General features: G+C 38.3%; 2 protein-coding genes across 3 annotated transcripts in view; one reads left to right on the top strand and one right to left on the bottom strand.

Moving 5' to 3' along the window:
• The window catches only part of LOC148959930 (uncharacterized), a 24,710-nt gene extending 18,115 nt beyond the window's left edge, over window positions 1-6,595 (top strand). The window contains exons 4-5 of one of the 2 annotated variants that reach the window (XM_089109123.1): window positions 5,822-5,889; window positions 6,187-6,595. In XM_089109123.1, the coding sequence (XP_088965249.1) occupies window positions 5,822-5,889; window positions 6,187-6,355 (237 nt within the window). In that variant the 3' untranslated portion in view covers window positions 6,356-6,595. The remainder of the gene's footprint in view (window positions 1-5,821; window positions 5,890-6,186) is intronic. The other variant, XM_089109124.1, reaches the window with a different exon arrangement.
• Window positions 4,362-12,130, bottom strand: LOC135683053 (uncharacterized). The gene is made up of 7 exons (XM_065198189.2): window positions 11,901-12,130; window positions 10,621-10,746; window positions 9,500-9,684; window positions 7,932-8,129; window positions 6,884-7,028; window positions 6,591-6,685; window positions 4,362-4,615 (listed from the first exon to the last, which is right to left on the bottom strand). Exons 1-7 carry the CDS (start codon window positions 12,073-12,075, stop codon window positions 4,514-4,516), a joined length of 1,026 nt encoding a protein of 341 aa, XP_065054261.1. The 5' UTR covers window positions 12,076-12,130; the 3' UTR covers window positions 4,362-4,513.

Here is a 12,130-nt window from a genome sequence, read left to right as displayed (position 1 = left end):
TTGAGTGTATTATTCTGCCTTCAAAGAAAAAAACTTTCGATTTCTTTGGAGTTTCGATTTCTTTGTCCCTATTAAGTGCAGCAATTCCACCCTTTTATTGACTATAAGCAAGCCCAATACTATAGCACGATTTATTCACTTATTCTACACAGGAATACTATGAAAGAAATTTAAAGTTTTGACTAATAAGTATTAAGAAACAGTACTACTAGGTCTGTGCTTAAAATCAGAATATCTAAAATAGTGCTTTCTTATAAATGGTTAGAAGAGTCATTTACAATTCACTGTACTACCAAACATACCTTCAGTTGTACTTTCAATTGGGAGCCGCATCATCGACGCAATCCCTGCACATCGCGGTGCTTCTGCCTCGCTCATCGGTTCATTAAAAGACCGCAAGATCTTACTGCTGCTTTGGAAAGAGCGATGGCAAACAGCGAATATTCTGATGCCTTTACTTCTTATAAAAGCTGCCGCCATTTTTTCTTTAGCTAATGGCAGTGGAACGATGAATAAGAGACGGATCTACAGCACAATGTCGGTGAGGCGGACACTTTTCTCGTCTGCCAAAAAATCACGGGTTGACTGATGTTTATGTGTTTCCACAAGCTCAAATGTCAGGTTCTTCTTGGAACAGAAATTCTGCCGTTTAATGATATTCCATTTAATAATGAAAGGATCAAACCTTTCTAATCTGTTCAAAGCTGATTGGCTGTCGAATTAGCTGCGTTACTCAGTACAAAGAAAACCACTTCGTTATTGTTTCCAAGTTCAATAGTTCTAAATTGTCCGGTTTCGTGAAATTCTTTGCTGGCTTTTTCAATTATTGTGTTTGTTTCGCAACCCATAATTAGATGTAATTTATATTTGTTGTTAAATTCAGTTTGCATTGAAACCAACCCATAGCAATGTTTATAAAGCGTTAACTGCCAGGGGCCTGGGCTTGTTTCTGATCAGAGAGAGAAACGGCAATCAGTCATGAGCTTGTTGCCAAACAATCCTTTTCGGTTGTTTTATCATTAAGCCCTAAATGAATTGTTTTGTCTACTTTATACCTCATGATCAAGCCTTCTACTTGCTTTAAGCTCTAGCTTCACCTTAAAGGCCCTCAGTCCTTTCAGTCAACTGTGCAATAGGCTATGCGGTGCAATAGGCATACAGAAAGCTACCGTAATTTCTTAAATAAGCCCCCGTAGGTTTATTTCACAAAAATGTTTTGGGGTGGGGGCTTATTCAAGGGAGAGGCTTATTCAAGGGAGGGGCTTGTTCAAAGGCAGGGCTTATTTAGCAGCAGCCAAAAGTATTACCTGAGCAAAGTTTCCTAATCTATTTAAGGCTGGTCAATATGCTTAAAATGCAGATGCATTGGGACAATGGCAAAGCCTCTTGTCGAAAATCTAATCGAAAAGATGGACAAATTAAAGAAATTTAAAATGAGATTGGGCAAGAATTTGTAACAGTTGTATCTTGTGAAATTGACCAATGAGTTGAGTTATAAAAAATGAGAATAAGTCTTTTTTGAAGATAGATTAACCCCCAATGGGGTCTTTTTCGAGGGTAGGGGCTTGGTGGGGCTTGATACAGTGTTGTATTTCAAGCTAACAGGAAATAAAATTGTTCAAAAGTACAATGTAATTTGAGGAGAATTAACAAGAATGAGTGAGGGCTGGGATCTGCACTAATCTTTGTCATCCAGGGATCCAGTTTCAATTTCTTTATTTCTTGGAAAATTCATCACATGCTTTCATACTTTCAATCCGATTGGCTGCCATGCCACTCGAATGCTGTCAATCAATTTGACCGACAGTAAGTTTATCCTTAGCGATCAACGAGTAGCAGAACGAGATTCGATATTCACACAGTGGAAGCCAAACCATTATCACATCATCAAATCCATATAAAAAGGCTGCGTCTGAGCTCAATTTAAAGCTATGCTTTGTATCATAACCGAAAAATTTCTGAGATTCGTGAATATATATTTTTCCATTATCTGTTTGCCTTCAAATATCAGTGCCTTTTTAGTAGTTATTTGAAAACAAGTATTTTCTATGCATTGCGGAAAATTTCATTCTACATCATGTTCCGCAAATTGAAGGTTTCGAAAAGATTCAGCGGCTCTTCCAATGCCAAATTCAGCGGCACTAACGACATTTTCCAGTTGCACTTTGAAGTATGCAACACAAATGTCCTTTGCAGCTGGAGCAGAATCAGATATGTAGCATCTTTGCGGACTTATAGCCTACTACTAGGAATACAAAAAACTCCTCCTCCCCCCCCCCTAACTCCTATTTCTATTGATAAATTGGATTCATTTTTGGCTAAAACAAAGACAGAACTTGGTTCCTTGGCAAAATTCACGAGGAAACTTGGACAATAGCAGAGTTTCCTCAGAGCATCATATTACATTAACTCACAAAAACAGGCAAAATGCTTCGTACGCAGCGAATATGGTCCTTGTACCCGTATTGAAGAATGTCATAGTAATTGTTCTAATGCATAAGTGCTGTCCTTTTATTGAAATTTAGTCAGTTCTTGTCTTAATACAGTCATTCATTCAACCAACTCGATTCAGGAACTTTTTTGGAGAAACTTGAAACCACCCCCCATTACATCACTGGTATACAGAGTACTCTCGTCCCAAATTTCAGAAAAATTTTCAGCACCTGCATTATCATTTACCCTCTGAGTAGGATTGGAGTAGGATTGATGTTGGTAGTCGTTTTAGAACTGTGAAGGATCCAGCACATTTAGACCCCGTTTACACTGTCCCGGGACAATTTTGTACCGTTACGGTTCGCAAGTGTTTACACTGTCGCGGTTCCAAATTGTTTCGTTTAGCCGTTCCGTTTACACTGTACCGGTACAGTGTAATGGCTTCAAAATTTAATGGCAGAACATTGTTTAGAAGAAGCTGTATTTAGTCAACCAAGGCTTTTATTTTGCCGTCGAAGTCAACAATCGAATTTTTATTGAGAGTTAAAATGGAGTGGAAGGCCGATAAAAACTTTACTTGGACGCGACAAGGTGGCTTTAATTTTCAGTGTTATTTTAGACTACAAAACTGCAAAGTCTAATCAAGGCTTGGACTGGGAAACACTACAAGCCTTTTCTGTGGTCGTCTTTTCTTCAGCATTTCCTTTTCTTCAGAATTTGACAACGTAGTTACGCCACAATCAAAGCCTCGATTACCTGAAACAGCCATACAAAAGACCTCTTTGTGAATCCGTGACAAAATCGTCTCGGATAGGTGTTTACACTGTCCCGTTCAAAAACGGAACCGTGATGGTACAAAATTCGTTCGCTTTCAAAGCAGGGTCCAAACTGTTCCGGATAGCAGAGCAAAATCGTCACGGTTCCACAGTGCTAGTGTAAACGGAAGGGCGAACCGCGACAGTTTTGTCACGGTTCCAAACTTGCACGGGACAGTGTAAACGGGGTCTTAGTTACAGAACCTATGTCTATCACCATCAGCAGTTCCTCTAGAATGGAAAGTCGCCTGATGTGTACCTTTCCTCAAGGATGAAGACGCAACAGACGCCAACAACAGAGAAGCAACAGAGAAATATGGGATTATCTTGGTGCTACTGGTTTTCACAAAAATCCTCGAAAGAGTTGTCTATTCTTAACTATACGGATATTTTGAAAACAACAAACTTTCGTTTCAAACCAGTTTGGATTGAAGAATTATCAGTCAACACCACGGGCAGTAGTTAACTCTATCAAGAAAAACATCTACATTGGCAAACTAACACGTGCTATTTCCACTAATCTCCGAGTAGAGCTCAATACAATAGACCATCAATCTTGAGTATAGTCAATAGAAAGGTCCTCCTTTATATCGGCTATTCGCTGAGTCAAGATGGGTCTAAAACTATTTCTCAAATTGATGTCAAATTTATCTGAAAACGTAAGCTTTGAAGGGGTTAAGTCAAAAGAGGAGCAAATATTGTTCGATGCGCCACAGACAACGATGTTAGGACCCTTGCTCTTCCTCATTCACGTTAATGATTTGGCAGATTAAGTTAAACGTCATTATATCATATACATGCAGATGACATTATCCTCTTCCCAACATTTCGAATGTATGACATCCTTTTCAAGCAAGCGTTTGAATGGCTACTCAAGGATTAAAGCGTTCAAAGCGTTCGATTAATTTGCATGACCAACAATCCTTTTTGAAAGATTGTGTAATCTATTAGAAATGAATCACAGACAATAGTTTTAAAATTCCTTATGTATCCGCACATCTATCAATATAGGCGGGACTTCTCCTGTAAGCAGCTTTTATTTTCAGTTCGTTGTTAATTCTTTGTGTAGTAACTCTGAAGCATTTCGTATTGTATAATTAAATGACAACAATATTTACTTCAGATTTTGTTTCTTTCTACAAATAATATCCATACAATATTTCCATAATTTGATTTCATTTTTAGAATTATCAACAATAAAAGTCCCCGTCTAGAGTTTCATGCTATATTTTATTCTAAGAAATTTTAGTTGTCCACTGTCCTTGTTACGCATGGTATTTTACTCCTGGAAGAACGCACAGCATTTCAAATAATAAATTTGCAGCAGTTAGGGCGGTTGTTCCATTTCTATCGTATGGAGGAGACACCTAGAGAAGAAAGAAGTAGAAACTCATTCAGGCCTGCAATTTGGTATTCTGTCACATATACCTCCAAAGAAAAGCTACTCACAAATTTTTTCTCAACTATCTTTTATGGCTTTGAAAAAATCAAATATTTTACAACATATTGGCTAAAAGGTTTTTCGTCTAACACTCCACAGAACATAAAACGTCAGAATAAGGGTCCGAGAGAACACGATGAAAAATATATACCCAGTTGTGGATCGAAATAGGCCAATCAGAAAAACGCAAGCACAACACCGGAATAGTTGACCAATCAGTGCAGCGTGCCTAAAGAAAAATTACCACTGGAGAAAACGAACTCCTTCTGTCTACACAATGGCGGTTTTTTCGTTTGTATGCAGGTCGATTCCAAAACTGCTAGATGGAAAGACGACCGGGCTCTGCCAGTTATCCGAGACATGTCGTCATTATAGAATTTTGCACAATCTGGGTTGTCTAAAAGATGTTGACCGATGGCAGAATCACTTGTTTTAACAGTGTTTCTAGACCTACAAGATCGAGGAGGCTGTTCTCTGCGAGGAGCAGTTTTGTTTCTTATGTTGGAAGGAACATGTTGTTTTATCCTATCCCCCAATCTTTGGATTGTCGGTCCTACGTAGCCAACTATTTATTAATCAGGTTACTTCTTAATTTTCTTTACTTCACAAGAATTATTTAAGTCTCCGAAAACTGGAAGCTGGGGGTCATGCTTCCAATTTTTGGAAAAAAGAGCTTTATTAATTCTTATATAATGAGGCTTTAATTCGCACTTGGCTCCTTCCATTTCCAAATATGCGCCGTCACTCTTTTTACTTTGATTCAAAGATGGTGCCAGAATTTGATTAATCAAAGTCAGGAAAAAGCAGGCTTATCCAAACTTTTTTGGTTTGCTATGTATTTCCAGAGCTCCTAAATCCCATAAAAAACCAAACTTTTCTTTCTTATGAAAAAAATTAATTTATTTTATGCAACTTTATCTTTCTTGTAGCGCCAATGCCCCCCCCCCCCCCCTACTCAAATCTTCCAATAAAATGAATAGCGAGGCATTACGTTTACTTTTAGAGATAGAAGAGTAGTTTCCAACTTAACATCCAAACTGACTGTTTAAATAGCTGATTGAAAAAAATGGATTGAATTACTAGGGGCTGAGTGAAGTATATATAAGAAGTATGGAAGTAAGTTTTTTTTCAGATGAGTCAGGGGCGAACAGACATCACCTTTCGAAGGATGCTGCCGCTGGGAAAAAGTTGGCCCACACGGTATAATTAATTATTTAAAGAATAGAACTAAGGGCCCCTGAAGGCAAGTTAAATGGTGGCCTGGGATGGGTTCGCACCCTAGCATCCCTTGCCAGTCTGTCATCGAGATTAGCATAAGGTCCATGCTTTGCTTCATTGTTGGCTTTTATTCATACTATAGACTTTGAAAAAGTGTCAGTATTTCACAGGGCACATTTATTGTGCTATCATTGCTTATCATTTTGTATGATTTATTTTCTTTCCTACATATAGAACTGCAATTAAGACTAGAGTGATCAAAACATATTTTTCTTTTAGGAGATTGGGCATCCAATGTTCCCTCTTGGCTTCACTTTACGCATTTTCTGTGTATGCTTCTAACCGCGCTTTTAACGTAGCCATCAACAAATCTAGCTATAAGTTTTTAACAAATGCGAGAGACTGCCTTCATATTCAGTTTCTTAAGAAATACTATTATTTAATCTAACATTTATGTCCTTAATAAATATATGGTAAAGATAGCTAGTAATTTTTTAAAGGTTATTGTCGATTTTGAAATCAAATTCAGTTCTCAAGAAGTTGCTTTTGTCGCAAACGGCAGTCCTACATCCTGGCAATTCCCGTGACACAATAAAGAAGTTTGGAAAGGGTGATGGGAGTAGTAGAATTATAAAGAAGTTATGGGGCTATAGCAATGGTTGTAGATTTTTTAACTTGCTTACCTCTACGAGATCTCCACCAATTATATTTAGTCCACGCAACCCTCTAATTATTTGCACAGCTTGAATAGTTGTTAGGCCGCAAATTTCTGGTGTGCCTAAAAATATAATGGCATAGGTCAATGGCAGGAACGGAAAAATCCAAATTAGGATATATTTGTTCATGCTCCACTGCGTCTTGCTCCTTTCTACTCCTATACTGGTAACTAGAACACCAACAACCTTCAAACAACTATTATTTAGCCACATAACACAAACTACACCAAGCTCTTAATTAACATGATACGCATACATACCAGTGCCGGGACAGTATCCTGGGTCAATTGCATCAATATCGAAACTTATATAAACAGGACCATCTCCAATTAATTGGCGGACTTCTTCCATAAGTGGCTCCATATGTTTGCCCCAACACTCTGTTGCAGGAACAACTTTAAATCCCTAGTGTTAAAAGAGATTTTGATACGGAAAAGAAATTTTATCAGGGAGAATCAAACAGTGTACCAGTTGGCGCCCTAATTTTCATTGTTTCAAATTACACAATGGTCCGGGCAAAGTCTGGTCCGGGTTTTTCTTCGTTCTTAGGGACGTTAAAAGTTGGAGGGGCACAGGTAGCGGAAACGTTTCTGAAAGTTATAGAGGCAGTTCTAAGAGAATGGACATTGTTTTAAAAAAATTTTAAAAAAATGTGCCTCTGGTTCCAACGTCTTTGTTCGTACCAAAAAATAAGGCATGAGAAATGGAGGATATCCTTATTTTAAGGGTTTGGTTCTTTTAAGGAATGTTTAATGGAATAGAAGCATTCCTTAATAAAGTCGCACCCGCAATTTCGTGTAGTGAGATATTAATAAAGGATACTTGAATAGACAGTACCAAGTTATAGGGTACTTGTGCCCGTATGAAAAATAATGGATAGCTTTTGATGCCAGGTTTTTAACGGTAAAACAAGATGAAATTAAAATGCATCGTGTAGAAACATTACTAGACAGATTTATGATGACCAAGCAAAAAACCATCCTATATTAGGCGGCGGTAGATTCGTTAGAAATTTTCGTTTTCTGGCCGAAAGCAGAACATCTTATCTTTTGGCACCCATGCCATTTTGCTTGCCGGGTGCGTCGGTGAAAGCAATTGTTGTTATGATTGTAAGCAAAAGGCGCATGCTCTCTTTCTTGCCTTATTGCCGTAGAAAATCTTCACTTAACAACCCCCCCTCCCCCCTCCAAAATTCACAATAGGATCTCCTTTCAGCAGACCTGCGTGACCAGATATACTGTTCATTGTTGGTGTTTGGTTCTTCTTTACGATCAAGTCAACAAAAAAATGATAAAAGAATTACTGTACCAGCTTTCGTGGAAGTGCGTAATCGTCTTCATACCCTGAGCCACGCAGTCCAATTTGTGCGACACGATTGCAGTCTATAAGACCTTCTTCAACAGCCAGCAAAAATGGATTTCCATGGTGAATTTTTGCACCTAACATTTCACCATACAGATCTGTATGGGCATCAACATGCACCAGACCAACTTTGCCATATTTCTCCTAGAAAAAATGGACATTTCATTTGACAAATGATTGTTACGTCAGTAATACTTCTATCATTCGGTCATTAAACAGTCGGCTTTTCCAGTCATTTGGCTAAGCAGTTATTTCAGCATGACATTTTAAGTTTAGTACGCAGAAATGCCCTTATTTCAAGGCTTTAAAAACGTTGTATCTCTTCTTCGCTTCACCGGCAAGATTATGGTTTCATTGTATACATTTAGATCAAATAGTTTTTTTTCCTTCTGTTTTAAAATGATAGATATCTAGGCCGAAATGGCCTTTAATCTACTACAAAAAAACAAACGACGTAAAATTTAAATGATTAAGTAAAAAAGCTAACATGTTAATTATTGGTTGAACATTTACAAGATTGAGTATAAAATCATTAATTTACAAGAACAATGCAAAGGTTGGAAAAGTACAGCATCTAGAATATACAGCGAGTAAAATGAGCAGCGCTTAATTTTTAAGAAGTATAAAATCAAATCCGTATCCACTTGGCTCATCATCCAAATAAAATTCAATGATAACGTTCCAATGCAAGCAACCCAAACAATTTTTTTAGAGAACCATATCAATCTAGGCATTCATAGCTTTCGTAACATTTTCTCGTGCTATGGTATACAGTATTTTGAAAAGTATTGCTTGCCTGAAAAGATACTGAAGACAGTTTGATTATCTGCAAGATGCTCAATAGGCCAGTTGAACACTTAGTCTAACTGCTGCAAAATATCTAAGCAGAAATAAATCATGTCATACTTGTAGAATTTTCAATATTTACTTCCGGATATTAGGATTTTAATTTTCTTTTAAAGATGAGTGTCATACATACTATAGCATGATCAATTATTCTTTTACAATTTTTGCATTGTTCGGTTTCTAAAAAAGGAATCAAACCTAATAACAATTTCAAACCAATCAAACTAGAAGAGCAAAGAAGATTATGATAACTGATAACAGCATCGAAGATTCAGATTGTCCTTATTACATCTTTAGTTTAATCTTTTTTTGAAAACTTTGCAGAAAAAAGCATCTTTTATGTGAATTGCTAGATAGCTACAGAACGGAAGTTAAAGCCTTACTTAGCGGAAGTTAAAGATCTGTTTCAGTCCTTCCAAAAGCTTGATTTCTGGAATTGGCTGCTTGATTTTCATTTTACGACAAAGTAATATGTCATTCATGCCATACTTTATAAGAAGGCATTCCCTGATTTTGTCAAAGAACTGATTTATCGGCCCGGAACCAACTTATTGCCCGGTTGCCAACTTATTGCCCGGTTGCCCAGTTGCCAGCCATAACCAGGTAACAGTGGAACATTAAAAGCATTTTGAATTGAACAAAGTGGAAAAAAGTTCTCTCAATAATACCTTCATTGCTTGTAACAAAGGATAAGAGATTGTGTGATCTCCTCCCATAACCAATGGCTTGCACCCATTTTTAATCAGCTCTGACGCTCGCTCTTTGATTTGTTTCACTGCTTCTGGTAGGTTGAACATATTAAAGGCCACGTCACCAACATCAGCAACCATCAGAGACTCAAATGGTGATGCCTCTTGCAAAGAATACAAGGTTGTAAAATCTTAACTGTAGCAACACAAAACTTGCTTACATTCGTGTAAAAGGAACGGAGCAAATTCGAACTAAATAAAATGTTTTATGCAGTTTGTTATATCGTGATTCGTTTTGAAATTGCAACCCATTTATTGTTTATTTTCAGGGCCCGCACCATGAATTTTAAAATAGGGGGGCCAAGGCTTCTTACCTCTTTTACTGCAGCTTTTAAACTACTTGCTTCGCAAAAAACTGGGGGGGCATGGCCACCACCCCCGGTGACGCGGGCCCTGATTTTGGTGTTACTCGGATTAATATTTCTTACATGCATGGCGTAAAGTGTAAAGAAGAGTTAGAAAATCTTAGTGTGACTGGCAAGATCAACGGAAAGAGAAGCAGAGGAAGGCAAAACCTAACATACATCACCAGCATTAGTAGATGGATGAGGATAACGGAAGAAGAAATATTTAAGACCACAAAAGACGGAAAGAGTTGGAAGTCCATGATCGCTAACGTCCTTACGGGACAGGGTACTTAGACGACGACATGCATGGCCCTGGTTTTGTGGAATTTAATAACCGTTGCGCACATAGTTACTCCTCGGTATATTCATTTTTAAAGGGTTTTCCCTGCCATTTATTTTAGCTGCTAATTTCATTTAATAATTCCCATGCTCAATTTTGAGAAATATAGATAAGCTAAAATTTGTTTTCCTTTCCATATTTTAGACCATCTTGTACTTTTTACAAAAAATATTTGACGTCGAGAAATTTCTGCCCCCTCCCCTCCCCTTATCCTAAAAACCTTAGCATCTGGCTCTGTTTTCGTTAATGGCGATTTTACCCAAGTAAATTTTAATGGTAAATTTTTCCATTTAAATAGATTTCTTACAAACTTGTACTCAAAAGAATTTGTACTCATAATCAAACAGACTTACTTGTCGCATTGTTGAATCGCCGGATTTGCACTGATTCTGTCCTGATTTGTCTTGGGCCCATTCTTGTTCCCGATCGGTTTGTTGTTCCAGCGTCAAGTGGTACTCCAACGAAGCAAACATCAAGACCTGGAAAGAACTGGCACATCTGAATTCATATTCAAAGGGTTTATGCCCCATAAAAAGGAGCCAGCCTCTGAGCACGAGCCACCGAATTGATTACATAGACACAATGGAGGCTCTAAAAGTGGCTGCTATGCCCTGAACAGAGGTGGAGAAAACAAAGAAAGTGGGTGCTAGGAGCGTGTCGAGGTAGGGGTCTGGGTTTATCACACCCCCTCTTTTTAAGGAGGCCTGTCAGTAACTCTAGGGGTCTTAGCTTGGCGGTTATCATCACCAGGAACGTCATTTCATCAAATTATTTGGAGAGTGCAACGAGTTCTTCTCTGCACAAATATGCTTTGCACGGTCACAAAAGCAGGGGCTGCAGCTTTTGTCCGTAGATGTTTGTTTGAAAACGAAATCTTCTCAGGATGCCTCACGGCCTCGATGCCAGGGGGCACATAAAGTAATGATTTCGATTAAAGATACTGTAAATCGATTCCGATAAATTGATTGAAAATGACAGATTTATGCCTAAAAATAGTAAAACTTTTAAACAATTGCTAGAGAATTGACGAATTTAAGCTAATTTAAGGTTATGGGGGCAAATATTTTCTGCTCGCGTAGGGCCTCGTCTTTCGGTTTTACCCCAGGACCTCTAAAACCTCTCGTTAACCCTGTACATGCGTAGTGTTTAGGCTCCTAGACCTTGGGGGCCTGGGGCAATTTGCCTCTTCTGCCCCACTCTCTCCGGCCCTGTAGGGATCTTAACATCGTAGTGATCTCAAACTGAACGTTGTCATAAGATCATGAAAAAATACAAGCTGAAGAGAGTATAGTTCCGCTAGAAAAAATACCAGATAAAGTTCCGCTTGGAAATGCGTGTTTACAATACTTGAAAGCGGACAAAGTTTCGCTCTCGATATTTCGGTTTTCGAAGAGCTGCACGTGTCCTGGCACGTGCGTGGTATTTTGCAAGCGAAAAACCACAAAGGCCTGCGAGCGAAACATTAGGCCTAGACATTAGTAACACAGCTGAAGAAATTGGCTATTTAAGTAGGTCTAAATTTATGATCACTTTGGGATGATCGATAAGGTTACTGCGAAGGTCGTGTGTGAACAATTTATTTCATGAACTCTAGAATACGAACAGCTTTCAATAAGTAGAAATGGAAACCAACCTTCTGTTGTTTCCTGCACGGGCAACCTCATCATAGTGGCAATACCCCCAGGTCTCGGTGCTTGAAGAGCACTTAATGGCTCGTTGAATTTCGAAGGAACTGGTATTTTTCTTGTCATTAGGCTTGTATGGAAACATCTTCGAACAAAACGAGTGATCCTGTTCGATGCTGCCATTTTGCCTTTTCGCAAATGTTTTGAACATCAGAAAGAAGTGTGTGACCTGCGCAGA

The sequence above is a fragment of the Rhopilema esculentum genome, chromosome 7, assembly GCF_057945365.1.
Source record: "Rhopilema esculentum isolate cy_ngs chromosome 7, ASM5794536v1, whole genome shotgun sequence".
Taxonomy (NCBI): Eukaryota; Metazoa; Cnidaria; class Scyphozoa; order Rhizostomeae; family Rhizostomatidae; genus Rhopilema; species Rhopilema esculentum.
Note: the sequence above shows the minus strand (reverse complement) of the source record. Positions and strands in the feature narration are given on the sequence as shown.

What these genes read in the sequence shown, in the direction of transcription:
- LOC135683053 (XM_065198189.2), bottom strand. Translation starts at nt 12,075, where the DNA reads ATGGCAGCATCGAACAGGATCACTCGTTTTGTTCGAAGATGTTTCCAT. An exon ending in GCGATTCAACAATGCGACAA is followed by an intron (nt 9,685 to 10,620) that starts GTAAGTCTGTTT and finishes ATTCTTTGCAAG; the next exon opens with AGGCATCACCATTTGAGTCT. An exon ending in CTTTGTTACAAGCAATGAAG is followed by an intron (nt 8,130 to 9,499) that starts GTATTATTGAGA and finishes CATTTTTTCTAG; the next exon opens with GAGAAATATGGCAAAGTTGG.